The sequence below is a fragment of the Miniopterus schreibersii genome (genome assembly GCF_964146895.1).
Source record: "Miniopterus schreibersii genome assembly, chromosome: 14".
Classification (NCBI taxonomy): domain Eukaryota; kingdom Metazoa; phylum Chordata; class Mammalia; order Chiroptera; family Miniopteridae; genus Miniopterus; species Miniopterus schreibersii.
The window spans coordinates 40667468-40694416 of NC_138114.1; the positions used below are offsets into that span (position 1 = coordinate 40667468).

General features: G+C 39.2%; 1 protein-coding gene across 13 annotated transcripts in view; it reads left to right on the top strand.

Moving 5' to 3' along the window:
• The first annotated feature begins 520 nt into the window (after positions 1 to 520).
• GBF1 (golgi brefeldin A resistant guanine nucleotide exchange factor 1) overlaps positions 521 to 26949 on the top strand; it is a 103575-nt gene continuing 77146 nt past the window's right edge. For 7 of the 13 annotated variants that reach the window (XM_081157637.1, XM_081157638.1, XM_081157631.1 and 4 more), the window contains exons 1-3: positions 1907 to 1925; positions 10338 to 10443; positions 11974 to 12040. In XM_081157637.1, coding sequence (XP_081013763.1) covers positions 1918 to 1925; positions 10338 to 10443; positions 11974 to 12040 — 181 coding nt within the window. In that variant the 5' untranslated portion in view covers positions 1907 to 1917. Of the gene's footprint in view, positions 800 to 1906; positions 1926 to 10337; positions 10444 to 11973; positions 12041 to 26949 lie in introns of those variants that run through there. The other 6 variants (XM_081157634.1, XM_081157629.1, XM_081157633.1 and 3 more) reach the window with 2 other exon arrangements.

Sequence of the window (26949 nt, forward strand, 5' to 3'; positions counted from 1 at the left end):
CGAGAGAGTGGGGGAGGGGGGTTGGGCTAAACTGTGGGACTGGTCCCCGGATGGATGGAGCCCAGAAGCTGCTTCATGTGGAAGTGTTCCCGTACGGGGCACGGTTTTGGTCCACCTGATTTTGATGCGGAATGACCGCGCCGGGGTGGGGCAGGGAGGAGAGAGTAGAGTCGTCCGCTCAGGCTCTCAAAACGAACCCCGCCCCCTTTCCAACAAATCAGAGCTTTCCTCCCCATAATGCCCAGCAGACACTACCAAGCCGCAATGCAACCGAACTCTAGCTAACTCCACCTCTCCAACTGCCCAGCACAATTTCTCCATTTTTATTGGCTCTTATTACTGTCACTCACAGAATCCTTGTATCCGTTGGCTGTCCCCTACCTACCCTTTTCTTTCCCTTGTAATCTCGCCTCCTTAGGCACAACCCACCTCTCGAAGCCAATTTCCTTTCTTCAATTGGATAACAGGAGTGCCACTTTTCACGGTGCAGAGTTATGATTGGCTGTGCTCGGCAAGGCTCGCGCAGTTACCAGGCAGCGGGCTAGACTGAGGCTAGTTACCACGTCAGTGAGCTGACAGGCAGGGTAGCCGGCTCTACCGCCCGTTCCGGCCGGCTCTTCCCGGCCGCTGTGCGGCCCCTAACTGCGGCCTCAACTTCCAGGAAAAGGGTTACTTCCCTTCTCCCATCTGCCACCAGAGCCGGGAGAGCCGCTCGGAGACGCCTTCGGGGCCCGGGCTGGATATGAGCAGCGGCTGCCGGTCCTGGGACTAGGCCCCGCCATTTTGGATCCGCTGACAGGTCAGCGAAGTCTCTTCTTAGAGTTCCAGGGTTGTGAAGGCCATCCTGACATCGCCATAGGGAATTAGGGGAGGAGGGACCTTAAATTGGACGAGCCGGGGTGGATTAAGTGCGTAGGGGCTGGAGTAAGACGAGGGAGAGATTGTTGTGGAAAGCAACTGGGAAGAATGTAGGGGGCAAAGGTCAGGCCCCTGCCGCAGGAGGGGTGCCTTCAACTCTGACTTCTGATCCCTTGCAGGTGCCTGAATCCTTCTTCCTGTCTTCCCAGACTTAACCTAGCCTTTAGGTCCGCTCTTCCGGAGCTTTCTGCATCCTAAAGAGCCTGTCCCTCAAAAGCTGAAAGCAAACCTAAAGAGCATTGTATCTACTTTTCAGGGTTGATTATTAGACCTTAGATATGAAAGTCTCTTCAGATTGTGTACAGTGTTCATTTCTTTGTGACTGCCCTATTAACACAGCCGAACTGCTTCATTAATACTGGATGATAAACTAGTGCAACCTAGACTCAGGTAGTGAAGAGAGGTGTGGATGGATTGAGGACAGCAGTGTGAGGACCTGGGCTATGAGAGGCTTTCCTCTTAGAGGGCAGCTCAGTTGCCAGGCTGGGTCTGTATGTAACTCTGGATTTATCTTCTGAGCTGATTGCTTTCTTCACACAATCTGTTTTACAAATACTCTCTCCTGGTGTATGTTTTTGGTTGGCATTTTCTCCCCAGGTCTTCTCTTCACTTGGCCTAAGGAGATGAGGTTCAATCACAAGGAAGCCACTCTTTTATGACATATTTGGCCTAAAACAGAGAAGGATCTGAAGACCGGTGAAATTTAGTATTTTGGGCCTATTATTTTTAGTGGATAAAAAGAGTCATGAGAGAAGTTCAGCCAGTTTAAAAGTGTAGGGTCAGGACAGCAGAGTGAATGATGGAACATAACACCAAAGAGTATGGTATATGGTACTGTGATGACATTTGATAAATTGCAAACCTTAAAGTTTCCCAACTAAGAGTACCTTTAGAAATGAGGAATAGTGTAGACAATGTTTTTAAATACACAACATAGAAATTTGTATTTCTTGAATTCAGGTACACAAAGCACTCCTCTGGGCCCTGTGGAGGATACAAATGGAAAGGTGTGTTTTGGGATTGCTCTGCTCAGTTTATGCACTTAAAAGTAGTACCATATATATGCAGTGGCCTAGTTAGAGCATGTAGCAGGGATAAAGTAGTATCAACCTAATGCCTTTCAGCATGTGGTGGACACTCAATGAATGTTATCTGTGTATGTATGTGTAGATATATGTATGTATATATTTGTGTGTATGTATGTGTTTGTATATGTATATATATTTAGTTTTTTTATTTGAGAGAGAAACTTCAGTTTGTTGTTCCATTTATTTATGTATTTATTGGTTGATTCTTCTGTGTGCCCTGACTAGGGATTGAACCCACAACCACAACCTTGAGTATCGGGACAACACTCTAACCAAATGAGCTACTCAGCCAGGGCCCCTAGTATTAGTTTTAGTATGTGATCCTAAGTTGTGGCATGGTTGTGGTCCTCACAGTCAGGACTTTTGCATGGTGAGGTAGTAGTGACAAGGAGAGTCAAAACCTCATTGTGTTAGAAGGAAAAATTATCTAGAATATAGAATGACTAAACTGTTTCTTTCTACCTAATGCCCTCTGCCCTTCTGAAACTGTGTGTGTTGGAATAACATTATTGATTTAAAATAAGTGAGATGGAAATGGTACAGACAACTATTTGCATTTTAACTTCTTGATCTAAGTTGCAGAATTTTTTAAAAAGCAGTTGAAAGTGGCTAACGAAATGACATAGCCCAGGAAGTATCTAGGTTTGATGGGCCTGCCTTGCACATCTGGGTTGATATGCCCTGTTGAGTCCTGTTGAGTTGATATGCTTTGCATAATAGGCAATCTAGTCTTTGAGTAGATAGTGTGACCAATCCAGCATCTTTTTAGTTGGGCCTGGAGGTGACTCAGGCATCAAAGATTTTCCCTTTCTTTACTTAAAAAGTCATTTTCTAGATAGCAGTAGTTTTCACCCCCAGCCCCCACACAAGTCAGACAATTTGTGCTTCTTTAAAGACTTGTGTTTAAGCTTCTTTTTAAAGGTGGCTGTAGACTGTACATTCTTATTTTTACAGTGATGCTCATTGACATGGCAGGAACTCAGGTTGTAGACACTTCTCTTCATGTGTAGCTGGGCACCAATCCCAGTTGAACTTGTAGTTCTCAGAGTTCCACTATTTCACTTCCCTGTGTTCCAGAAGGCAGAATGACTGCCACTTTTAGATAATAATTTCATTGATAGGGTGCTTAGACTGGCTACTGTGGGCAGGAAGAGTGGAAAAAGACACAGCTCCTGCTTTTGAGGAGTCCCACTATATTTATATAGTACTCATTGGAAGGATTATCCTAGCCTTTGTATGCCACTTGTAATGATTGATCACAGTCTGTCCCTGTGGTTCAGTGTGACAGAATAGAATGATTCCGTTGTTGGGATAAGGGTGGAGTTGAGGTGAAGGAAAAGGAAAGTTTCATTTTGCCCTTAGGCTGGAAGAGCTATGTAAATGTGATTGGCAGCTATTTAGCTATTATTGTTCCTCTTTTCTGTTAGTATGTTCCACAGTAATTGCTTAATTAAATGAAAATACAATAGTGTGTGGATTTGGAGTCCCAATCGTAGTGAAAGTGATCATGGAAGTAACGATTTGTTGCTATTATGTAAAACAGGGATTACAAGCTCAAATGCCTGAGTATCTAGCAGGTAAATGTAAATGAGTGAGGTGAGCCAGGTGGGAATGGATTAGAATGTAGTGGGACTGTAGTATACTGGAATGTGGGCACAGTATGCCCAGTTTTCCTGTCTTTCAGGAGAAACTAGAATTTCAGATCATTGGGTTTGAAACTGTTGGCAATAGTTAATTTTTTTTAAACCTTTGCAGGTGGAATGAAATATGGATTCTGCCCCATGACACTGGATGATGACCTCTGATATACAAGATGGGCAGGCCTTATGAGACTGTAGTTCTCTTCATATAATCACACAGACTAACTTTTTATCTTGTCCTACTCTGCCAGCTGTCGCCCTTACACCTTGGATGCCCTAAGTAGGTTAAAGATGAGTGAGAGAAGCCTCATTTTATTTTTCATCTTCTACCTGGCAGAAGGGACATCTTTGAACAGCTTTGGACATATCTTAGTGGCTTATCTTGTGTATAGTTCTTGGAATAAACTCAGAATCTCCAGAGGGAGGAGGTGCCATGGCAGAGCTGAGGTACACTGGTCACCTGATTGTCAGGTTTGGGAGGATTTTCCAGTCATGTACTGTCAGGACACCAATTTTTTTCCTGGTTTGACTTTCTCTTACCTCCACCCTTTGAGTAAATTTCTTGAGCCCAGTAAGTTGTTTACTAGTACAGCAATTCTTGGTCACTTTCAATAAAGCACACCTATGGTGTGTTCCTTGTCAAGTTCTGGAAACCTTGTAAGCTCTGCATCTTTAGTGCTCCTCTGGAATGTTTGAGAGACTGAGTGAAGCTAAACCTTGGAAGGGCCAGTTGAGGGTTGTTCAGCTCCCTGGTACCTTCTACTCTTTTAGAAAAACCATCAACGTTCTCTTGGTTTGTGGGCTCTATACTGGACACCAAATCATCATGAAAAAGAAAAAGAAATGGAGTCTTTGCTGTTGGAGAATCTAATTCTAATTTGCTAAGGACAACTTTTAAAAGCAGTTAAGCCCTGGCCGGGAAAGGTCATGGGTTTGATTCCTGGTCAGGGCAAATACCCAGGTTGCAGGTTTAGTCCCCAGTTGGGGCGTGTATGAGAAGCAACCAATCAATGTTTCTCTCTTACATCGATGTTTCTCTTTCTCTTTCCCTCTTTCTCTCTCTCTCTCTCCCTCCCTTCCTCTCTAAAATCAATAAACATATCCTAGGTGAGGATTTAAAAAATAATGCAAGCCCTTGACAGCCCTGCAGACCCGTGCAATGAAAATATCTGGGGATACAGCCTAGGAATCTGCTTTAAAAATAATAATAATAAAAGCAGTTAAGAAAAAAAAGCTTAAATAATGGTGTACTAATAACAGCTGCAACCAGCGAAAATAATATACACACATATATGAAGAATTGACAGTTACACAAAGAATTATATATTTCAACTAAGAAATGTGAACAATGTGAACATGCAAATAGCACATGAGAAGATTTCAGGAATTTAGATGTGAGAATGGAAGCATTATGATTTGGCTGGTGGGTAAATGTGAATTCTTTTTGTCTACAGGGTTGTCTGTATGGAAAGTTTGTAACTTCTGGTACAGAAACAAATATGGGATACAGAGAGAAGATTTGTTTGCCTGGCTTAGAGTCCTTGTCTTCTCTGAAGTCATTGTTTTCACAAGAGGTGGATGTAGCTGCACCACTATCGAAGAGTCAGTCTTGGTGTTAGTTCATTCATTTGTTCATTCAGTATTTATCATTTTCCTTACTACGTGTCAGACATTGGGACTAAAAAGGTGAATAAATTATGGTTTCCTCCTGTGATGCTCATAGACTCATGGCAGAGACAGACAAAATAATTATAAATTAATATGTGTTTAAATAGAGCTACGTACAATGTTATGGGGTGACAAAAAAGGAGTACTAATACTCCCTGGGGTAGTGCGTTAGTTAGGGAAAACTTCACAGAGCAGGCATTGTCATAATAACAACTAACATTTTTGAGGTTTTAATATCCCTGGTACCATGCTAGGTGCTTTATAGGCTTCTTATTTAGGCCTCACAATAAATGGAGGAGAAGGTGCTATCTCCATTTTGCGACTTAGAACTGTAAACTGGGGCTCTGAGAGGCTAAGAAACTTGGTTAAGATCATATAGGTAGTAACAGGACTGGAGCTCAGATCTGTGTTGACTCTGAAGCTTGTTCTTGTAACTGCTGTGGTATTTTGACTCTTTCATTGAGTTTTGGATGGAATGAGTAAGGCTTTACCAAGTGGACAAGCATGGGGAAAAATATTCAGAATGGAAAGGGACCAACATGTGCAAGTGCAGAGAGACAGCAAAGACCATAACTTTAAAAAAAGGAACTTTTTATATATACAAAGAATATATATAGCATACATGGGGCATCAGCGTCTTCCACCCAGCTTAAAAAACAGAACATCACCAAAACTGAGGCCCTGCATGTTTGCCCTTTCCTGACAGTCACACCCCTTTCCCCCTGGCCACTATTCTAATTTTTTGGTAAGTTTCCCTGGGGGTATAGTCTTAGCAGTGTAATTGCTGAAATATAGGATATGAAGTTCCTTCAACTTTGCAAGATAATGCCAAATTATTGTCCAAATGAGTTGTATCAAAATTTATATACTTATCAGCCACTTGGCGTGCATTTTTACCAGTTTTTAGTACTGACAGATTAAAAATTTAGTGCTATTTTGGGGGTGTAAAATGGTATCTCATTATAACCTTATTTTGTAATTTTCTTGATTATTAATGAAGCTAATAATCTTTTTATATGTTTATTTGCTGTTTGTATTTCCTTACTCTGTGAAATGCCTATTCATGTCTCTTGCCAGTTTTGGGAGTCATTGATCGGCTGCCTCCTGCACGTCCCCTATTGGGGATCGAGTCCGCAACCCAGGCAAGTGCCTTGACTGGGAATTGAACCGGGATCTCCTGGATCATCGGTTGATGCTCAACTGCTGAGCCACGCAGTCTGGGCTCTCTTTTTTTTTGAAAGAGAAATTAAGTATTCTTATTTTATAGTTTCTTTTCTAGGCCTCCCCCCCTAAATCTTTTTACAATGATAGGTATTTAGTATATATATTGAATAATAACCTTGTATTGAAGGCCTTCCATAGTATGTCCCCACTTGCTTTTCTAGCTTTACCTTCATTTACTTCCCTAGGAATAATGTTCCAGCCAGTCTGGAATAATCATGATCCTCTAAATACATACTGAGTTTTCCTACCTATAAGCCTTTACTCATGCCATTTTCTCCTTATATTTTTGACTGTCTTTTAGTCGCCTTTCTAGGACTTCTGCCAGAAATATTCTTTGCTTCACTATAACACTGTATCACTCATATATTGGAGATATTATATAAGTTTGTGTATATATGTATGTGTTTTATCTGACCTACCAGTTTATAAATTCCTTGTGGGTTGGTCACAGTATAGGAACAATTCTGTATGACTGTGCCTAGCATTTTGCTTAGCATGTGCTAAGGAATGTGTGATTGACTGAAGTAAATGTTTGTTAGTTAATTAGCTTTGATTGCTGTTCTTAGTCATTTACAGATGGAATAATACAACTACTTTTCTAAAGCACCTACTCATTAAACAAATCAATTAATTAAAATTAAAAAATAGGTAATAGACAATATATGTATGTGACACAAAATTCAAAAGGTGCAAAATAATATACAGAGAAAAGTAAGTCTTCCTATCACCCCTGTTCCTCAGTTTCCAGTTCTTTTCAGTTTCTTAAGAATCCTTCCAGAGAGCCCAGGCTGGTGTGGCTCAGTTGGTTGAGTGTCATCCATGTACCAGAAAGTCCTCAGATCAATTCCCAGGTTGCAGGCTTGATCCCCGGTCTGGGTGCATATGGGAGGCAGTCAGTCGATGTTTCTCTCTCACATCAATGTTTCTCTCTTTCCCTCTCCCTTCCTCTCTCTCTCCCTAAAATCAATAAAAACATAAATCCTTCCAGAGATACAGAGCATACTTATGTTGCCTAAATAATTTTAGGAAGGAGGGATACTAGAGGTTTTATCATTATTGATCTTTTAAATTATTTTCCAATTTCTTCTTCTTCTTGGTTCTCCTTCTCAGAAGAAAATATTATTGTATGTTCTCATCTTTGAATCTTCTCAGGAAGAGAACATTGTTGTGTGCCTAGACCATCTGTAAAGCAGATAGTCTGAGACTAACCTATTATTTATTTATTTATTTTAAAAATATCTTTATTGATTTCAGAGAGAGGAAAGGAGGGGGAGAGAGATAGAAACATCAATGATGAGAGAGTCATTGATCGGCTGCAGCCCGCAACCCAGGCATGTGCCCTGACTGGGAATCGAACCCCGATCGCCTGGATCCCAGGTTGACGACGCTCAACTGCTGAGCCACGCCTGGCCGGGCTATTATTTATTTAAATTGTCTTTAAAATAAATTTTGACTTATGTTGGATTCCCTTATGGATTGGGAGAGCTGTTATGGGCCTGGACATAATTTGTACCAGTTCTTTTTTCTTTTATTGTGGTGTTTTTCATATTTCTCACTTTCTGGGGGCTCTGTCTTGTGCAAAATATGCAAATGGAGCTACTTGCAGGATTCATTTTTTTCTCTATGTCTCTGGTTCAGTTTTTTTTTTTAGATCCTACTAAACTCTATAAATGCCTTATGGGCAGAAGTGTACAGTAATACATTCTTGTAAAATATTAAAACATTATAGATAAGGCTAAAATATTCTCTAATTATACCCAGATTTCACAGTACCTTCTCTAAAGATAATTATGGTTATTGAATTTGGGGTACATCTACCCAGACTTTTTATTCTGTGTTTATATATCTATATATATATCTGTATAAAATATATTAAGTACACTTAACAACATGGATGACTCACAAACATAATGCTTCAAGGGAAAATTGCAGAATAATACTATATATTGTTTAAAAATACATACCAATGAAGTAAGAGTTTAAAACAACATAAAAAGTTTAATAAACATCAGATTTAGAATAGTGGAACCTATGAATGAGAGAGAGGAGGGTATGATTAGGGAGGACACACAGAGACTTCAGTTGTGCTATTCTTAATCTGGATACTGCCTATTATGTTACTCTTTATGTCTTACTATGTGTTAAATATTGCGTATTTTTAAAAACAAAAATCTAGTTTTGTGTAAGGTGGGTTGGTTTTTACATAAGTGATAACACACAGTATGTCTGACAACTCTTTCCATGTCTTACTTGTTTTGTATCCTTAGCACTCTGTAAGATGCCTTATGCATAGTAGGTGCTCTATAAGTAAATATTTCTGGAATTTCTTCTTCCCTTACCCTAGTAGCCATACTGTTTAACTTTCCTTTAGCCTGATCTAAATGTTTGTCTAACTGTATACACCAGCACCCCTTTGTCTTTCTGAGGAGGCTTTCTAAATAATGGAAAGTAGTAAGTTGGTTTTACCTACTTCTAGGGTTTTCTCTATGCCAAGAAGAAATTGTTTTTGTGTGTGTTTTTTCCTGTTGTTAATCTTAACCCGAGGATACTTCTTCCATTGATTTTCAGAGAAAGTGGAAGGGAGGGAGGGAGGGAGAGAGAGAGAGAGAGAGAGAAACATTGATGTGAGAAAGACACATCAACTAGTTGCCTTCCACATGTTCCCCGACCAGGGCAGGGATCAAACCTGCAACCCAGGTATGCCCTTGACTAGGAATCGAACCCCTGACCCTTCCGTGTGAGGGCCAACACTCTAACCATAGAGCCACAGTGGCCAGGGCTCTGTTTGTTTGTTTTTAAATATTTTCATCTGGGGAGAGAATTAAATATCTTTTCTAAGTGCCGTTCTAGGCAGCAAAGAAAATGGTTGTTAAGTGGTAGTTAAGTTGGGAACACTTACAATACCAAAATAGTACTTCAGCTTCACTTCAGAGACTCATATAGAAGTAGCTTTAAAAAAGTCTGCCTTTCAGTCTGCTTATTAGAGATTTCCTGCTATAAGCAGGGATATTGGTAAACTTGACTTTTCAAAGGTTGTATCACTCCTACTGTCCAGTTTTATGGAGCTGACTTGGCAGAATGGGTGTAGTCTATAAGTTGATATTGTAATTACAGTTTCAAACCAAGGCTATTTTTCTAACAGCCTTCATTCTTTTCTTTTAACTTTAACCTTCATTATTACTTTTATAAAAAAGAACAAAGGGAAGATCTGAAATATATCTTTAACAAACTAGCAACACAGAGGTATTTGCATACCTAAAGGCCTCATAGGAGAGATTTTTTTTTATTGTTATCAGTATTACAGATATCCCCTGTTCCCCCCCTTTGCCCCCCTCTACCCAGCCCCTGCCCCACCTTTGAAGAATTTGACATGCTTGCTAGAGATTGTTTGAGAAATTTTCTGGATTGATGCTTTTTAAAAAACACACATTTTGTTTGATTTTAGAGAGAGAGGAAGGGAGAGGGAGAGAGAGAGAGAGAAAAGCATCGATGTGAAAGAGAAACATCAGTCAGCTGCCTCCTGCACACCCCTGTACTGGAGATCAAGCCTGCAATACCAGCATGTGCTCAGATCAGGAACTGAACTGGCAACCTTTCGGTGCACAGGCTGATTCTCAACCAACTGAGCCACACCAGCCAGGGCTGAATTGATGCTTTTTGAGTTGTATCGTGAACTTCCAGAAATCTTGGTGTACTGCAAAGTTAAATTAAAATTCTAACCATACCAGGTTAGATTTAAGCTGGATATGCTTTGGGTGAGCAAATATTAACTACACTTTTTTCTTAACTATTTTGGTAGGTTTGCCAGGATGGTGGATAAGAATATTTACATCATTCAAGGGGAGATTAACATTGTCGTTGGGGCCATCAAACGAAATGCCCGATGGAGCACCCACACTCCACTGGTAAGTGGAGAATGGGCAGAAAGCTTGGTCACTGATTTGTTGTTGGGGATCTGTGCATGGTTAAAACAGTAATCAATTTCTCAGTTATGAAATTCCTCAGTAGGAATTCAGAGTTGTTCTTGATATCAAGGACCCTCTGTTTTATTCCAACTAATGTCAAATTTACAGGCTGCCTCTTTTTTTTCTGGGACCCAAAAGATGATACCATTCTTCTTCTAACTATTTTTGTAAATAACTTAAGCTAGTACTTGGGACCTCTTTAAAATGCCTAAAAATGTCAAGAAGATTCCTTTTCTTTTTTTCTTCTTTTTTTAAATATATCTTTTATTGATTTCAGAGAGAGGAAAGGAGAGGGGGAGAGAGAGATAGAAACATCAATGATGAGGGAGTCATTGATCGAGCCCACAACCTGGGTATGTGCCCTGACTGGGAATCAAACCCTGATTGCCTGGATCCCAGGTCGACGCTCAACCGCTGAGCCACGCCCAGCCGGGCCTTTTCTTTTAATTCCCTAGGGCTATCAAATTTATTTAGTTTAGTTATTTATACATGGAGTATGCCTCGGTTATGGTACTCCTTGAGAGTTCAATAAGCTTCTATGTATAGAACAGGCCATATCTTGCCAATCAGATGAATAAGAAACTTATCTGTTGTAAAGTTGGCTTCCTTTGTTGTATACATATGTTAAAGGATTTTTTTTTGTACAGTTGTATAAAACAGTTTTTGACACAATTGTAAAACAAGTTTAGACATTTTCAACTTGGTGTTTGGAAACTTCTCATGTTCATTTATAAAAATAAGTTGTTTTAGAAGTGAGAGTGGAGTCAGGAATGTCTTTGAAATGAATATGTGTGATTATATAGTGAGTATGAAGAAAGAGAAGAGATAGAATAATATACATGTCTTAGTCTGTTTGTGATGCTATAACAAAATACCACAAACTGGGTAGCTTATAAACAACAGAAATTTATTTCTCACAGTTCTGGCGCCTAGAAGTCTGAGATCAGGATGCCAGCATGGTCAGATGGGGCTTTCTTCTGGGTCTCAGACTTCTTGTTGTGTCCTCACATGGTAGAAGGGGCAAGGGAGCTCTCTTGAGCCACTTTTATAGGGCATTAATTCCATTCATGTGGCCTCTCCCCTCATGACCTAATCATCCACCTTTTAAAGACCTCCACCTCCTGATATCATCACATGGGGCATTAGTATTTCAACATGTAAGTTTTGAGGGGACACAAACACTCAGACCATAGCAAATATAAAGGACCTGGCAATCTGTGGTAGTTTGAGTGCTGTGGTCATGGTGTAGATTAATACTTCAGGATTTACTATTTTAGGTAAGCCCAGAGAATCTCTATAATTAAGAGATTAAGGAACTGGAGAAATGTATAGCTAACTTTCTTTTCCTAAGAAGAAAAACTTGCTGGATTTTCTGGTTGGATTCAGAGAAAGAGCCCTTAATCTGTCCTGTGTTTCCTTTTTCCTCTTTGTCCAATAATGATTAAAAAAAACAACATCTATGTGTTACAGGATGAAGAACGGGATCCTCTGTTGCATAGTTTCAGTCATCTAAAGGAGGTTTTAAACAACATAACAGGTAAGTCCTCACATCTGTGTAAGATTATTTATCCTGGTAACAAAGACATGTTTGATTTACTGCAGGGATAGGCAAACTTTTTCTGTAAAGAACTGTTGCAGGGATGGACAGACTTTTTCTGTAAAGTAAATATTTTAGGCTTTGCAGGCCATAGCAACTGTGCAGCTACTCAGCTCTGCCATTGTAGCTCAAAAGCAGACATAGATAATACTCAAGTGAATGAGTGATAAATCAAATTTTCTTTAAAAAAACAGGTTGTAAGCCAGGTTTCAGTCATGGGTATAGATTGCCCCTGGTTTATTGTATTGCTGATCCTTTTCCTAGAGTTCCTAGAAAGAAACTTTAGTGGGGAATCAGCATTCATATAATTGTAAGCCTCCTTCATTGCTTGAGTAATAAGTAAGTTATTTTGGTTATTTTTTTTGGTTTGGTTTGGTTTTAACTACTTTCTTTGTCTACCTTATGCATGCCATGAGGTAGGAAGTTGGTGGCACAAATAAAGTTTTTAGTATTTGCAACAAAACCTTTCTCCTATAAAAAGTCATTGTCACTTTTAGGGCCTTAGCTCTCTGTAATTCAGATCTTTCAATCTTCATGTGTTCCCAGAATTTTTTCCCCCTTTTTTCCCACCATGTTTTCTTAATCATAATAAGTGTACGTAATATTTATATGTTTAGAATTTTAAAGTCCATTTTCATATTTATTATCTGATTGAACTTTTACACAACAGTGTAAGGGAGGCGTGGTGTATATTGACCCTTTTTATAAATGAAGTTGAAGCCCAGACACATTTTAAGTGATTTAGCTGAGGTCACACTAATTTTAAGAGATGGATTCAAAACTAGAATTCTGACTCCTGATGCCTGGTTTAGTGTCCTGTTCTGTACTGCTTCTGTTTGTGCAATTAGAGGAGAATGTGCACAGGAAGTGCCTTATATATGTATATAGACATGAGTGTTGGCAGGGAAGGCAAGTCTCTACACCTTTGAGTTTTTCAAGAGGGGTGATACAGACTGAAAGGGAAAACCTCAGAGCTGCGTTGCTCTGCTGACTGTAAAGGACTTTTGCAGTGTATATCCCTGGAATGGTTTTAGCTAGTAACACATCTAAGATCACAACTGAAATAGTTTTTAGGCTTATGCAAATTACATAACAATAAACAAATATATTTCCTCCTTTTATGAGGAATGTAGAATATCTAGAGAAAAATTCCTTTTTACTTTTCCTAAACATGGCCTAAAGTTATCTAAGGGTTCCCTACATGTTTTCTTTAAAGGACCAAATTCCACTCTATTAAAAACCATTGGGAATGTTAGCCAAGAAGGGTCAACAAGTATAGAGGAGGTGGTTGTTGGCTAGTTAGCAGGGTGAATGTTGCAACTAGGTGGTAGGTTCTTATTTTATGGCCTGTACTGTAAGTGACTTTGATGCTTTTGAAAGAGTTGGCTGCTTGCACAGATTTTTTTTTTTTTTTTTTTTACTTTATAGATAAAGCTTACATATCCCAATAAGAAAGAAAATATAGTGAGAAGATATTTGCAACTATAAACAAGTGAATATATTTGGAAACATTTGGCCAACATTTTATAACAATAAGCATGGGATTATTGTATTGGTTGGGAAAACCCTAAAATGGCAGAGATCAGACTGGAATAGCCTTGTAGGCCTTTTGGGCACTCTGTGGACCTTGAGGAGCTGAGGTGGTGCTGCGATCCTGACAGCCATATTTCCTGTTTGCCATTCAATCCATATCCCATGCTTGTTTTCTCTATCCTGACATATCCTGAGACTTCAGCTCAGAGACCATATTTGTGGTAAATGGTACAGTCCAGGACTTGAGGTCTCTAGACCAAGTAAGAGCTACCAAAATTGAGTCTTCTGCCTAATTTTCTTGTATCCTTGGGTTAGGAATCCAGATTATCTGCTGTTTGAAACTAATAAAACCAGAATGTGCTGAGAAGCCAGTTCTGTCTGTGGTACTAGGAACATACCTGGGTGTTACCGAGCTTTCTTCTGGACGAAGGAAAAAGGTGCTAGTATTTTCTAGGGGCCAACAGTTGTGGCAAATGTTGAAATGATGCCAGCCAAGGTTGCCCCATTGTTCTTGGGCTTTAGCTTATTACCTACCTGAGAAAATGACAGAGTAGACCCAAGGTAGAACATTTCATGGTTTTCTGATTGGTTCTGACCACACACACAGTGTTGGCTTCTAGGAGCAGGTTTATGGGTCAGCTCCCCCTGTGGTCCTGGACTCTGCAATCCATGACCAATTTCTTGTTTCTTTTACTGAAACAAACAGATTTTTCTGATTGGCAGTGTCAGGAGGACTGCTTACTTGGAAGCCTGTTAATGGTAGGAGGCTGGGAAAGGGTTTTGAACTTGGAGAGAGAAACTAAAGAGACTGCTCTTGCCATGTGACTGGAAATGCTGTGCCACTTAGATTGGAGGAGGTATGGCAGGAATTCTAGGGCTTTCTCTTTTTACAAAGGCTTACTATTTGTTTTTTTTGTTTTTTTGGCTTTTTGCTGTCTTAATTGGTTAAGAATATTACTGTTGGAAATAGGTGGTTCATTGGACATTGTCAGTAAACCAAAATGATTTGTTTTCTTGTAAATGGTCAGAGGATAATTTACATACATAAGCACTATCTACTCCTCCAGGATTATTATCTGAGCATTGTGAAGGAAATAAGTCCATTGTCTCTAGTAAGGTTGCTAAGTCCATACCTGTTATTCTCACAGATATGTATCTCTGGACCACATTTACAGTCAGTATTTGCCCAAACTGCACCATGACTTCATGCTCTGTAGCATTTAGAGTAATAGAATATTCTAACACCAAATCTAAAGAGTGGGTTGCACTTGGAAGATACAGTGTGCCTAAGAGCAAAGTTTGCATATTCCTACTTTGGATAAAGCCTTGGCTTACCACCAGTGAGACTTGACTGCTGCCCCTTTTAGGAATCCCTTTAGGAGGTTATTCTGAAAAAGTTAAAGCAGATATATGATTGTTAAGGGTGGGGGAGGGGAGTGGGGAATGACTGCTAATGGGTACAAGTTTCTTTTTGGGGTGTTGAAAATGTTCTGGAATTAGATAGTAGTGATGGTTATACCACTCTGTAAATATACTAAAAACCATTGAATTGTATACTTTAAAAGGATGAATTTTATGGAATGTGAATTATATATTATTTATTTATTTATTTATTTTAAATATGTCTTTATTAATTTCAGAGAGAGGAACGGAGAGGGAGAGAGAGAGAGAGAAACATCAATGATGAGAGAGTCATTGATCAAGCCCACAACCCGGGCATGTGCCCTGACCGGGAATCAAACCCTGATCGCCTGGATCCCAGGTCGACGCTCAACCGCTGAGCCACGCCCGGCCAGGCTCTTAATTTTTTAAAAAATAGCAAATGTAGGTTGGGAAAATGATGGGGTTTGCCAGTTCTTTCTCAGGGCTCATAGCTGTGGAGGGAAGCCTCTGACTGTATTTGATGCTGTGCTTTGAACCCATTGTCCAGCAAAGGCAGCATAAGGCTCTCTGTTCAGCCTCCTGGCCCAGTTTGTCCTTTTATGTCTCTCTCATTAACTCCAGAAGCACATGGCTTTTATATTTAAATTTATTCAAGCTGTAATCTTTGACATTTGAGTTAGCTTTTAGTACAGTTTTGCATTTATAGTAATATATATTATGTATTTTCTCTATCCCCAAAGAATCCGTTTTAATCTTTTCCGGATGCAAATTTCAGTCTGTCTTGTCCCATCTTCCCTCTCTTGCTCTCTTTCCCCTCCCCCAACAGAGTGTGTTTGATCAGGTGTGGCAGGAATATCCACTGTCAAGCTGCGCCCTTTATATTAGTCAATATTTTCTTTCTCCCCCCTCCCTGTCTGTCTGCCCCTTTGGGCTTTCCCAGTTGATTTATAATTTTGGAATTCTCATCGGAGTCTGTAATACAGTTTGTTCATTATTTAACCAAAACCTGTTTAATGAGCAGAGAGAGGCAATGTAAATGTTAGGCATGTTGCAGTGATGTACCTTTGTGCTTCTCAAAGCGGGTGAGTAGTTAACTCTGTGCTGCCTGCAGGGCTGGGGTGTTCTGGCCGTAGGGGCAGAAGGACCACTGTCTCTCACTTACATCTGCCTAAGCCCTGCTATGGGCATAGATTCCAAAGACACATTTCCTTTTATCCTAGAGATCTTGTGGGGGCTCTTGCATATTAGAGTTATCTTCAGTCGAATAGCTAGACTGTGTGGTAAGATCTGTGGCATGGGATAGGGGATAGAAGGGAAAGTGAAGTGTCAGGATACTTGATATTGCTCTTGGTTTTAGGTCTGAAGAGAGTAGATGGTTTAGAAGAATCATTCTAGCTGACATGGTCTGAGGTCGCTGATCTCTCTGTTCCCAGACTAGACAAGTGTTTGCAAGCCTTAGTACCCTTCATCCAATAAGCTTCGTGGAAAGAACTGTAGTCAGTTGTCATTTGTGGTGTTTGGCTGTGGTCATTTGCTTCTAGATTTAGGCTGCTTTTGTCCTTGGTCTTTAAACTTAGTTCATTACCAAGAGATTCTTTTCCAGATTTTGGATTTAAAGCAGAGAGAGAGGAAGAGTCCAAAAAGTCTAAAAGTCTAAACAGTCTAAAAGTCACAACCAGAATTTCCTCTTAAGGAATCACCTCTTAATGACTTTAAAGCCTTCAGGGCCAGGGCTTGAGGAAGACTTCTCAGTAGTTGTGTAGGTCAGGGGTGGTGTGGTGGTGGTGGTGGAACAGTGAGTTTGCTTTTGGAGATTTAACTCCAGGGCTTTTTAATTTTAAAGACCTCTGAGGAATGAGGGTATTGAGCCTAAGACCAAGGTGGTCTTGATGTCCAGTATAAGCACATGTAGTAACTATGGAACTATTTCAGCTTCTTGGACTTTTTTTTTCTAGGATCCACCAAGATTTGGATTCCTTCTGGGCATGGCTTATTGAATTGCTTCTAACCAATACTTACTATCTCTTATGTGCTAGGCATTCTGCTTAGGCACTTAGGCATTGGGTCTGTCATGGTAGACGAATAGGCAAACTTTCTTCCTGCCCTAATAGCCACTGGTTTACCAGACTAGTGGCTTTAGCTGACCATTCCAAGGCTAACCTTTGTGTCCTCTACTCTGTCCCATATGGTTCCCTATCAGGCACGGAATGCATGATAGTGAACGAGAGCAATCTATTGCCATCTTTTCTTATTCTCACACTTACCTTTGCTAACAAAACAAACCAAAGAAATGAACAAAAATGATAGCTTGTACATTTGCTAATTTGACTTACATTCTTGCCAGAGTTTTGATATTCCCAAAGACATTGGTGAATTGTATACAGTAACTCTGAGGGATAGGCTATTTCTTTACTGAGCTTACCTGGACAGGAAGAAATGGTGTACTTGAGTTTAAGAGCGAGAAGCAGGTGCCTGGAGAAAGTGGATATGTCAGGAATTTATTTAAATATAGTTTCTCCTGGGCAAACACACCTGTAGGGTACTGTCTGTCTCAAACTTTGTGAATTAAGAGTCTGAGCTAGGAGGTTTGAATCCATATAACATCCAGAGGTTTGCAGAGAACATTTAGACAGAATCTGGGAGCCAACCTGGGAGGAACTAATGCTTAACATTTGTCTGGCCTAGGCCTCTTAGAAATAGACTTCTAAGTAGAAGTGAAAATGTCCAAGGATGCCTCATACCTCAGTTTTAATGTTTCAATTGGAAAGTGGGAAGGTATAGGGAAAAGAAATTTTAGTAGCTACTGTTAGGAAAAAGATTGAGTTAAGGGTATCTTAGTTGAAGAATAAGAACATTTTGCTAGAGTTACCATTTCCCATACTGATTGAATGCATACTTTCTTCTTTTTTTTTTGTTTTTTGTAGTGTCTTATGGTTTGGGGAGTAGTAGAGTATATCACTGTTAATCAGCATGAGAAGAAGGTTGAATGAGTCATTAGCTTTGTCCCACTTGGAGTTGAACTTGTGAATTGTTCAAGGCTTGATTAAATGGAGGCTAAAAGAACTGAGTGTAATAAAATTTGGCAGACAAATTCATGTAATGGCCTGTTGGAAGAGGCAAGGTTGGACACTCTTGTATAAGTATCTATTTCTAGTGCCCTTTTTGACTTTCTTGTTCTATAATAAAATATAAGACTATATTAGTTTGGAGATTATTGAGCAACACATTAGAACATGACTTGAGTTTGAGTCAGACTGATTTTGGCACCTTAGAATCTTGGTAGCTTGATTTGCCTCAGACTTGTAGGCATTTCAGCACAGTTAGAGAAAATAAAATAAAAAGCTGTGATTCCTTTCCACCCAGGGAATATTCATATAAATAAGGTAGCTCCAAGAGGCCTATATTTAGATAACTTGACTTTGTCTGATCTGAACCCTTTTCACTTGACATTTCTAAACCAAGAAGTTCTTCCAAACATTTATTTGGCCTTTAGGTTAGAAAATGAAGACTTCTTGAGAAGAAGCAGCTCTGCATAGTCTGGCTTCTTATGGATCCAGCTCTCCTATTTTCTCTTCCTAATACTCAAACATACTTAGCCATCAGAACTAGTCTATGGGCACATTTCTCACTACATGTATCTGAAAGGGGGTTATCAAAAAAGGAGCATTCTTAATAGATTGTCTCTCAAAGGCCAGAGGCAAAGGAACCTAATTTGCAATAGAGGTTAGGGGTGGTGTGATAGTATGGTCTGTGGTGTCAAAGTTGCTGGTATTGCTTTCATTGCCATTGTCTCTTTAGCACAGCCACCTCTTAAAAGGCCTGAAATTATTCTCTGGGTATGTGCCCAACTTGCTATGACAGCAGTCAGATGAGTAAAAAGAGGAAAAGCCAGCTGCTGCTTTGTTTTTAACAAGGAGGCAGGCCTAGTCCCTTTCTTCTTTTCCACCCACTCAAACTCAGGGCAAGTGCCAAGAGGGTTTCAGAAGAAGCCAAATGTTTGAAATTCAATGTGCAGTTTTGATTAGGAAAGATAATAAAGAGTTATTTGTCTCAGCCTGGCCCCCTCTAACCACTTCTTTATGCTCATAGATGCTTAATTGGTTACCTCAATTTCTAAAGTGATATTGAATATGGAAAGGGTGAGTGCATTTGTCTTTTCTCTCCTCGCATCCATTAAAAGATAGAGCTGGGTATACAGCAACATGGAGATTATATCATTTCAGCTCAGATCACCTCATTTAAAACGGGTGGTAAATGGAGAGCAGTAACTACCTTAAGTTCTCCGTTTTGTTTTTGCTCTTGGTGATAAGATGCTCCTTACCAGTTTTGAGGCCTTTGTTTCTTTACTTTGGTCTTGAGAGATCCTGAAGGACTTAGATGGACAAGCACTCCTGGCTGCCTGTTGGCTGGCTTCTCATTGCATGCCTCTTCTGTAACACCAGCCTTCTGTTACCACTGATACTACTGTAGGTTGAGTTGTGAAGGGCTGCCACATGTGCACACATCACAACTGACCTTTCCTTGTTCCATGCTTATTGAGCGATTACTTGCCGTTTGTGGAACTCACATTATTGCCTTGGATTTTTGGCCCTGTGTGAAGTGGTGCATCCAGGAAGTGGCCTGATTGACTGTACATCAGAGGGCAATAAATTGGCATTTGATTTGGTGGAAAGGCAGGGCCAGATGTGGTGTGGGAGCAAGGATTTTTCTGCAGTCAGCCATGCAGCTTGTTTCCAGGTGTCCTGGAAAGCAGCTTGGGAACTGGAGGCTAAGGGTAGTTGGGGACATTAATTGTAGAGGAAAAGGGTCAAAAGAACTTCAGTGTGATATGCCCTGAATTGGGAAAAATCCTCTAAAAATAGATGGACAAATAAAATTTCCCTGATGTTAGTAGGAGTTTTTCTACTGATTATTTTTACTTTTCAAATAAAGTAAGTTATTAATTGGCAGAAAAAATATAAAACTTGGGAGACCCTTGACAAGGGGTTGCAGAATAAGAAAGCCTTATCCCACATGAGCATTTTCATGAAGGTTCATTCTTTTTGTGTAAACACAGGTTTAAGAAAACTGGCTCAAAATTGACAATAATGTGAGAGCTAAGATATTATTATGACTGCCCTACCATGGGCTACAAGTGGTATCATTCAGACTGTAAAAGTTGTATTTTATTAGTGCAGGGGTAGGGAACCTTTTTTCTTTCAAGGGCCATTTGGATGTCTATAACATCGTTTGTGGGCCATACAAAATTATCAGCTTAAAAATTAGCTATGAGAAAAGCTACTAGATTTATTGAATCTTGACACCCACCTGTGGTTGCCTTGGCAGGACCAGACCAAATGATTTCTTAGGTCGTATATGGCCTGCGGGCTAGACATTCCCCACCCCTGCATTAGTGGATTATGATATCATTTTAAAGGGTTGCACAGCATTTTTCCTCAATTTTTAATTATGAAAAATGTCAAACATACCAAAACTTGAAGTAATATATTATACCGATCACCCACATCCCACACTTAGAGTTAAAAATTTTAACATTTAGCCACATTTGCTTTATCTGTATATATGTGTGGGTTTTCATAAGCCATTTGAAAATAAGTTGCAGACATGATGACATTTCACCTTTGAATACTTCAGCATGCATCCTAAATAAGGATATTGTCCTACATAATTATAGCACCATTATTATACCTAAGAAACTTAACAATTAATTTACCAAAGTTAGCTAATATTGCAGTCTATATTAAAAATTCCCCCATTGTCCCCAAATTTCCTTTTGTAGCTGTAGTTGGTTTTATAAACCAAAATCCAAGCAAAATTCTCATTTCATTAGGTAGTAACATTTCTTCAGACTTTTAAAATCTAACAGTGTTTTCTCTACCCTTTTCCCCTCCCTTTGCATTGACTTTTTTGAAGAGACCAGGGCATTTATTTTTAGAATGTTCTACATTCTGGATTTGTCTTTGTCATTGTGGTGTCATTTTACTTGTTTCTCTATCCCATATATTTTCTGTATTCTAGAATTTAGTATTAAAGGCTTAATTTGATTCAGGTTAAACATTTTTGGCAAGAATACTTCATTAAGTGATACTATGTGCTTCATATTTTATCACCACAGGAGGCACATACTGTCAGGTTGTCCCCACTATTGGTGGTGTTAAGTTTGACTGCTTGCTTCTGGTGCTGACTGCCATATCTCCTCATTGTAAAATAAATTTATTTTTCTCTTTGCAATTAGTAATGAACCTGTGGAGTAATAATTTGACACCTTCTGAATATCCTGTTCTCTAATATTCTTTTACCTAATGGTCATCCACTTATGAATTTTTGCAAGAATCATTTCAGTAGAGGTGGTAGAATGATGATTTTCTAATTGATATTTTTTCTACATTTATTAGTTGGCAATCTTTTTAAAGAATTATTTCCTTCATGCACTGGAGGATCAACTACAGTTTCTTGTAAAAAGGCAGGGGGAATGCTTAATTCTTTCCCTTTTATTGCCAATTTTCAAAGTAAAGAGTTAGTGTTAATGACCATTAATGTTGATAAATGAGGGGCTCCCCCTTTGTGAATACTTACTTATTCAGTGTTTTATAATTAATTACATTTATGATTATTTTTGGTGCTCAATCATTTCAAATTTGGTCAGTGAGAGCCCATTCAAACTAGTTCCTTTTTTCCTTTGATATGACTTCTTTAAGCACTTCCTTGCTTTCTCGTATAAGCTATAGGCATTAAGTGGGGGAGGGGAGGAGAAATAGAATAGAAAGTATTAGTGTATCACACATAATAAGGATAAATATTGTTTTGGGAAACTTCAGTTTCAATTAGAAACATGTATATGTTCTGGGTTGTAGTGTAAACTGTCTTTCTTTAGGTCATGGTAAAAAAAAAGTTGGAAGGCCTGGTAGAGAGAGCTTGTGATTTATTCCTGTTCCAGCACTGGTTTGAATTTGTCTCTCTGCAATGTTATTTCTTGGGCGAGGAGTCAAAAAGAATGTTAAGTCAGTGTGCCTCTTCCACCATATTCTTGGCATTCTGCAAAGGATTCTGAAGGTGCCTTAGCCCCCTTGACCTTTGGGAACCAGTGGACTATTACATCTGGGTTTCATCCCTATCAACTTTGATTTTAGTAAAGCAGTTCTTTCTATCTAATCATTTATTTATTTAGAGGTTTACTATTACATATTATTTTATTCCCCCCCAGATTTATTGTGATATAATTGACATATAACATTGTGTTAGTTTAAGGTGTACAACGTGATGATTTGATATGCATATATATATACTGAGAAATGATTACCACAATAAGGTTAACACGTTCATCACCTAATATAATTACAATTTGTGTGTGTGTGTGTGTGTGTGTGTGTGTGTGTATGGGGAGGTGAGAACATTTAAGATCTACTCTCTTAGCGACTTTTAAGTATATAATACAGTATTGTTAACTGTAGTCACCATGCTGTGTATTAGATTCCAGAACTTATTTATCTTATAACTGGAAGTTTGTATCCTTTAATCAACATCTTCCCATTTTCCCCACCACCCAGCCCCTTGGCAACTATGAATTTAGCTTTTTTTTTTTTAGATTCTACATATGAGATCATACATTATTTGTCTTTCTCTGTCTTATTTCACTTACATAATGTTCTCAGGGTCCACCCATGTCATTGCAAATGGCAGGATTTCCTTTTTTTTTTTTTAATGGCTGAAACGGTTCTATTTATATGGTTGATTTTCTCTGGATAAATCAGCTTTTGCAAGGCAGAAATTAGTTTGAGACCATTTCAATCATAACAATCCTAGAGAATGTTATCCTTCCTCTAAAAATTGGGGATATAATTGTGACTGACTAATCACTTTGCATCTTCTATTTTGTCCCTTTTATGTGATGCTAAGCTGATGGTTCAGGGATAGGGGGATAGCATGTTGTGATAGACATGGCCTGGCCATCCTTTTGAGTCCTTTTGGTGGGTTGAGAAGGGAGTTATTTGTATTGGAAAAACTCCAAAACAGGACCTTTGCTCTTGGCAGAAATTCATTTATATATTCTGTCAATAAATATTTCTTGAGCACTTAATGTGTCCCAGACACTGAACCAGATATTAGGGACCTAATTTTCAAGGATACTGACACAGTTCATGTCCTCATAAAGTTTATGGTCTAGTGGGATGGTGATTTGAGAAGCTCTGAAATTTGAGTGGACAGCTGGGCACTAGTTTGAAGTCTGCCCAGCTTCCACATGTGACCTCAGGAAATTGTTGTATGCCCTGTGTGCCGAAAGAGGTTCTAGGATGGTCTGAAGAACAGTATTGGTGTTTGCGTGCATTGTCTATCCCACCTCCACCTTCTGCCCTAGCCCTGGCTGCCTGGTAGTAACTGAGTCCATGGCAGTTTCATTGGCCATTTAAGGGCCTTGGATGTCTTAAGGCTCAATTAGTCCATTTATATTCACCTTTGATTAATCAGTCTGCACATCTCAGAACTGAATTAACTAAAATTGTACCGTAGTATAAGATATTGTGAAAATTAATGGGCAGAAACGTCATTTAAAATGGAATAGGGGGCTAGAAGAGAGAACTCTCATGCATGTGTCACTCGATGCACACTACTAACCTTGCCTTTCCAACAGGAAGTGATCCTACTTAACTACCTCAGCACGAGGAAGAAAAGATTCCTCCTTATCCAGTAACAGCTCAACCAATGGCAGACTGCCATAACTCAGCCAATGAAAAGTTACTATATTTCAAATTTGCAGTTTCTTCCAGTGGACTCCCAAGTTCGTAAAAAAGCGGTCCTCTTCTTTGTATCTCAGGTTTTGCATGTGGCTTGCCATTAGACTGCAAGACCCAAATTACAATTCTTTGTTATTGCCAAATAAACCCATTTTGCTGTAGAAATATCTGGCTGTTTGTTTAAGGTCAACAATATCAATGGCTGATTGGCTTTTCTAATAAAATTCTGCTTTGCATTTGAGTCCTCTCAGGCTTGGTCTTCAGACACAATTGTTAGTATTTTGAAATCTAGGGGCACGAAACAAAGCTAGCTAGCTAAGGTGCTAAAAGAAAAGAATGAGGAAAGTTCTTTTCTATAGCTCTAATAATCCCAGTTCAAAAATAACATCAGCATTTTTTAGTATCAACCCATTGTGTTTGACCCAAGGGCCTCATTCAAGGAAAGAAGCACCAAAACACCCATGTAACTTTATTTACTTATCTATCATCTATCTATCTATCTATCTATCTATCTATCTATCTATCTATCTATCTATCTATCTATCTATCTATCTATCATCTATCTATCATCTATTTTCTAATCCTCACCTGAGGATATTTTTTCCTTTGCTTTTCAGAGAGAGTGGAAGAGAGAGAGAGCGAGAGAGACATCCATGGGAGAAAGACACATTGATTGGTTGCCTCCCACATGTGCCCTGACTGGGGCCGGGGATTGAACCTGCAACCGAGGTATGTGCCCTTGGCTGGAATTGAACCCAGGACCCGCCAGTCGGGGGTCTGACCCTCTAACCACTCTGAACCAAACCGGCTAGGGTAAAATCCATGTAACTTTAGATAGAATTTGGCTTCAAATTAGTTGAACATCCCATTATGTATTATCTTTTGAATCTCAGAGAAAGCACCTATATTTGGAATAGCGCTTGGGGACCTTGGGTCCTCAGAAAGCCTTTATGAAATGCCCTTTTTCTTTAGGAAAAGTATTCCTAGGATTTTCAGGGGTGGAAAGAGATAATGAGGCAGTGAAGCAAATTAAGTAGGGATTAAGATTGTTCTCAGAGAGAAAGTTGGAGAGGATGTTGGTGTATAGATGTATACCACAAAAGGACCTGTGACGTATCATTTTCTTACTAGCTTATTGTGTTCTGAATTTAAAGTGCATTTCTTTCCCCTTTGCCTCTTTTTTCTGGTTTGAGCCTACATCAATGGAAATACAATGTATTTCATTAATATCTACTATAGCCAAATACTTTTTGTGACCAGAGTCTGGTGACAAAAGGATCCTGGTTCCCTCTGGTCCATGAAGAGAATTTCTTGGTTCAGTCCACCTGGACAGAAGCATTGTGGGGAAAGTAGTCTAGGTAAATGGATTTCTGTTGCCAGAATTCAAATATGGCTCGCTAATCTTCCCAGGTGAGCCCAAGATAAACATCTTAATCAGTCTCATTTCAGAAGTTTTAAAGACTCATTCTGTTCTCTAGGTTCATTATAAGGAAGGAAATGAGCAGTGGCTGCATTTGTTAGAACTCTTTGGTATTTAGAGAATGGGATACATTGCTACAGGGTAAAGAGTCAACCAAACTGGGTTGTGTGCATGCAGTAACGGAAGGCAGAGAGTGGGGAATACTGTATTTATGTTGGTAATAGTCTTCCTCTAAAAGCTCCCAGGAAAGGAAAAACTTGACTTGCTCCCCTACCAGAGGTTTTACTGTTATTTAAAATGTGAGTTCATCCCCATTTCCTCTTTACCTAATTGATGTCAGGACATTTAATTAGGTCAACTGATGGTGAATTTTTTGAATTTTTATTTTGAAGTAATTTCAAATTTACAGAAAAGTTGCAAGAATAATACAGAGGTTTCTCATAAACCCTTTTGTGAATTGTTTTAATTATTCTCTTTCTCCACACACATACGCATACATATGTATTTAAAATCTTTTCTAAACCATTTGAGAGTAGGTTATATACATCATGACCTTTTATCCCTAATAATACGTCAGTGTATATTTCCTAAGAATAAGGATATTTTCTTACATAATCTATATTTAGTACAATTATAAAATTCAAGAAATTTAATATTGTTATAATACTTTACTATTTATATCTCAGTTTTGTCAATTGTCCCAATAATAAACTTAAAAAAATTCCTCTCTTCAGTTAAGGATCACATACTTCATTTAGTTGTCATGTTTCTGTTTTTTGTTTTTTTAAAAAAATATATCTTTATTGATTTCAGAGAGAGGAAAGGAGAGGAGAGAGAGAGATAGAAACATCAATGATGAGAGTCATTGATCAACTGCCTCCTGCACACCCCCAACTGGGGATTGAGCCCGCAACCCGGGCATGTGCCCTGACCAGGAATCAAACCCCGATTGCCTGGATCCTAGGTCGACGATCAACCTCTGAGCCATGCCCAGCCTGGCCTGTCATGTTTCTTTAGTCTCGTTTAGTCTGTAACAGTTCTTCAGCCTTTCTTTATCCTTCATGACATTGACATTGACATTTTTTGTGAACACAGGCCAGTTTTTCCTTTTCTTTTTTAAAAAAATATGTTTTTAAAATTGATTTTAGAGAGAGGGAAAGGAAGGGAGAGGGAGAGAGAGAAACATTGATGTGAGAGGGAAACAGTGGTTGGCTGACTCCTGCACGCCTCGTATTGGAGATTTGTCCTGAAACTCGGGCATGTGCCCTGACCGGAAATTGAACTGGTGATCTCTTGGTGCATGGGATGCTGCTCAGCCAACTGAGCCACACCATCTAGGGCTCTCTTCGCTTCGCTTTGCTTCTGTTTCTTTGTTTCTTTTTTTTTCTTTTAGAGAATGTTCATCATTTTGGGTTTGACTGCTGGTATCTCATGATTAAAGTTATGCATGTCTGGCATGAATCTACATGCCACTCCTGATAACAGTGTCCTTCTCAGGATATATGTGGAGATACTCCTCATTGGTGGTATTAAATATTTTTTTTAGAGAGAGAGTAAGGGAGAGAGAGAGAAACAACAATGTGAGAGAGAAACATCGATCATTTGCCTCTCATATGTGCTCTGACTGGGTTTCAGACCAGCAGCCTTTGGTGTACAGTATGATGCTCCAACCAACTGAGCCACCTGGCCAGGGCGGTGATATTAATTTTCATCAAGGTATTACTTTATTTGTCCACTGGATATATGCTATTTTTTCTTTGGACCTCATAAGCCATCTGTAA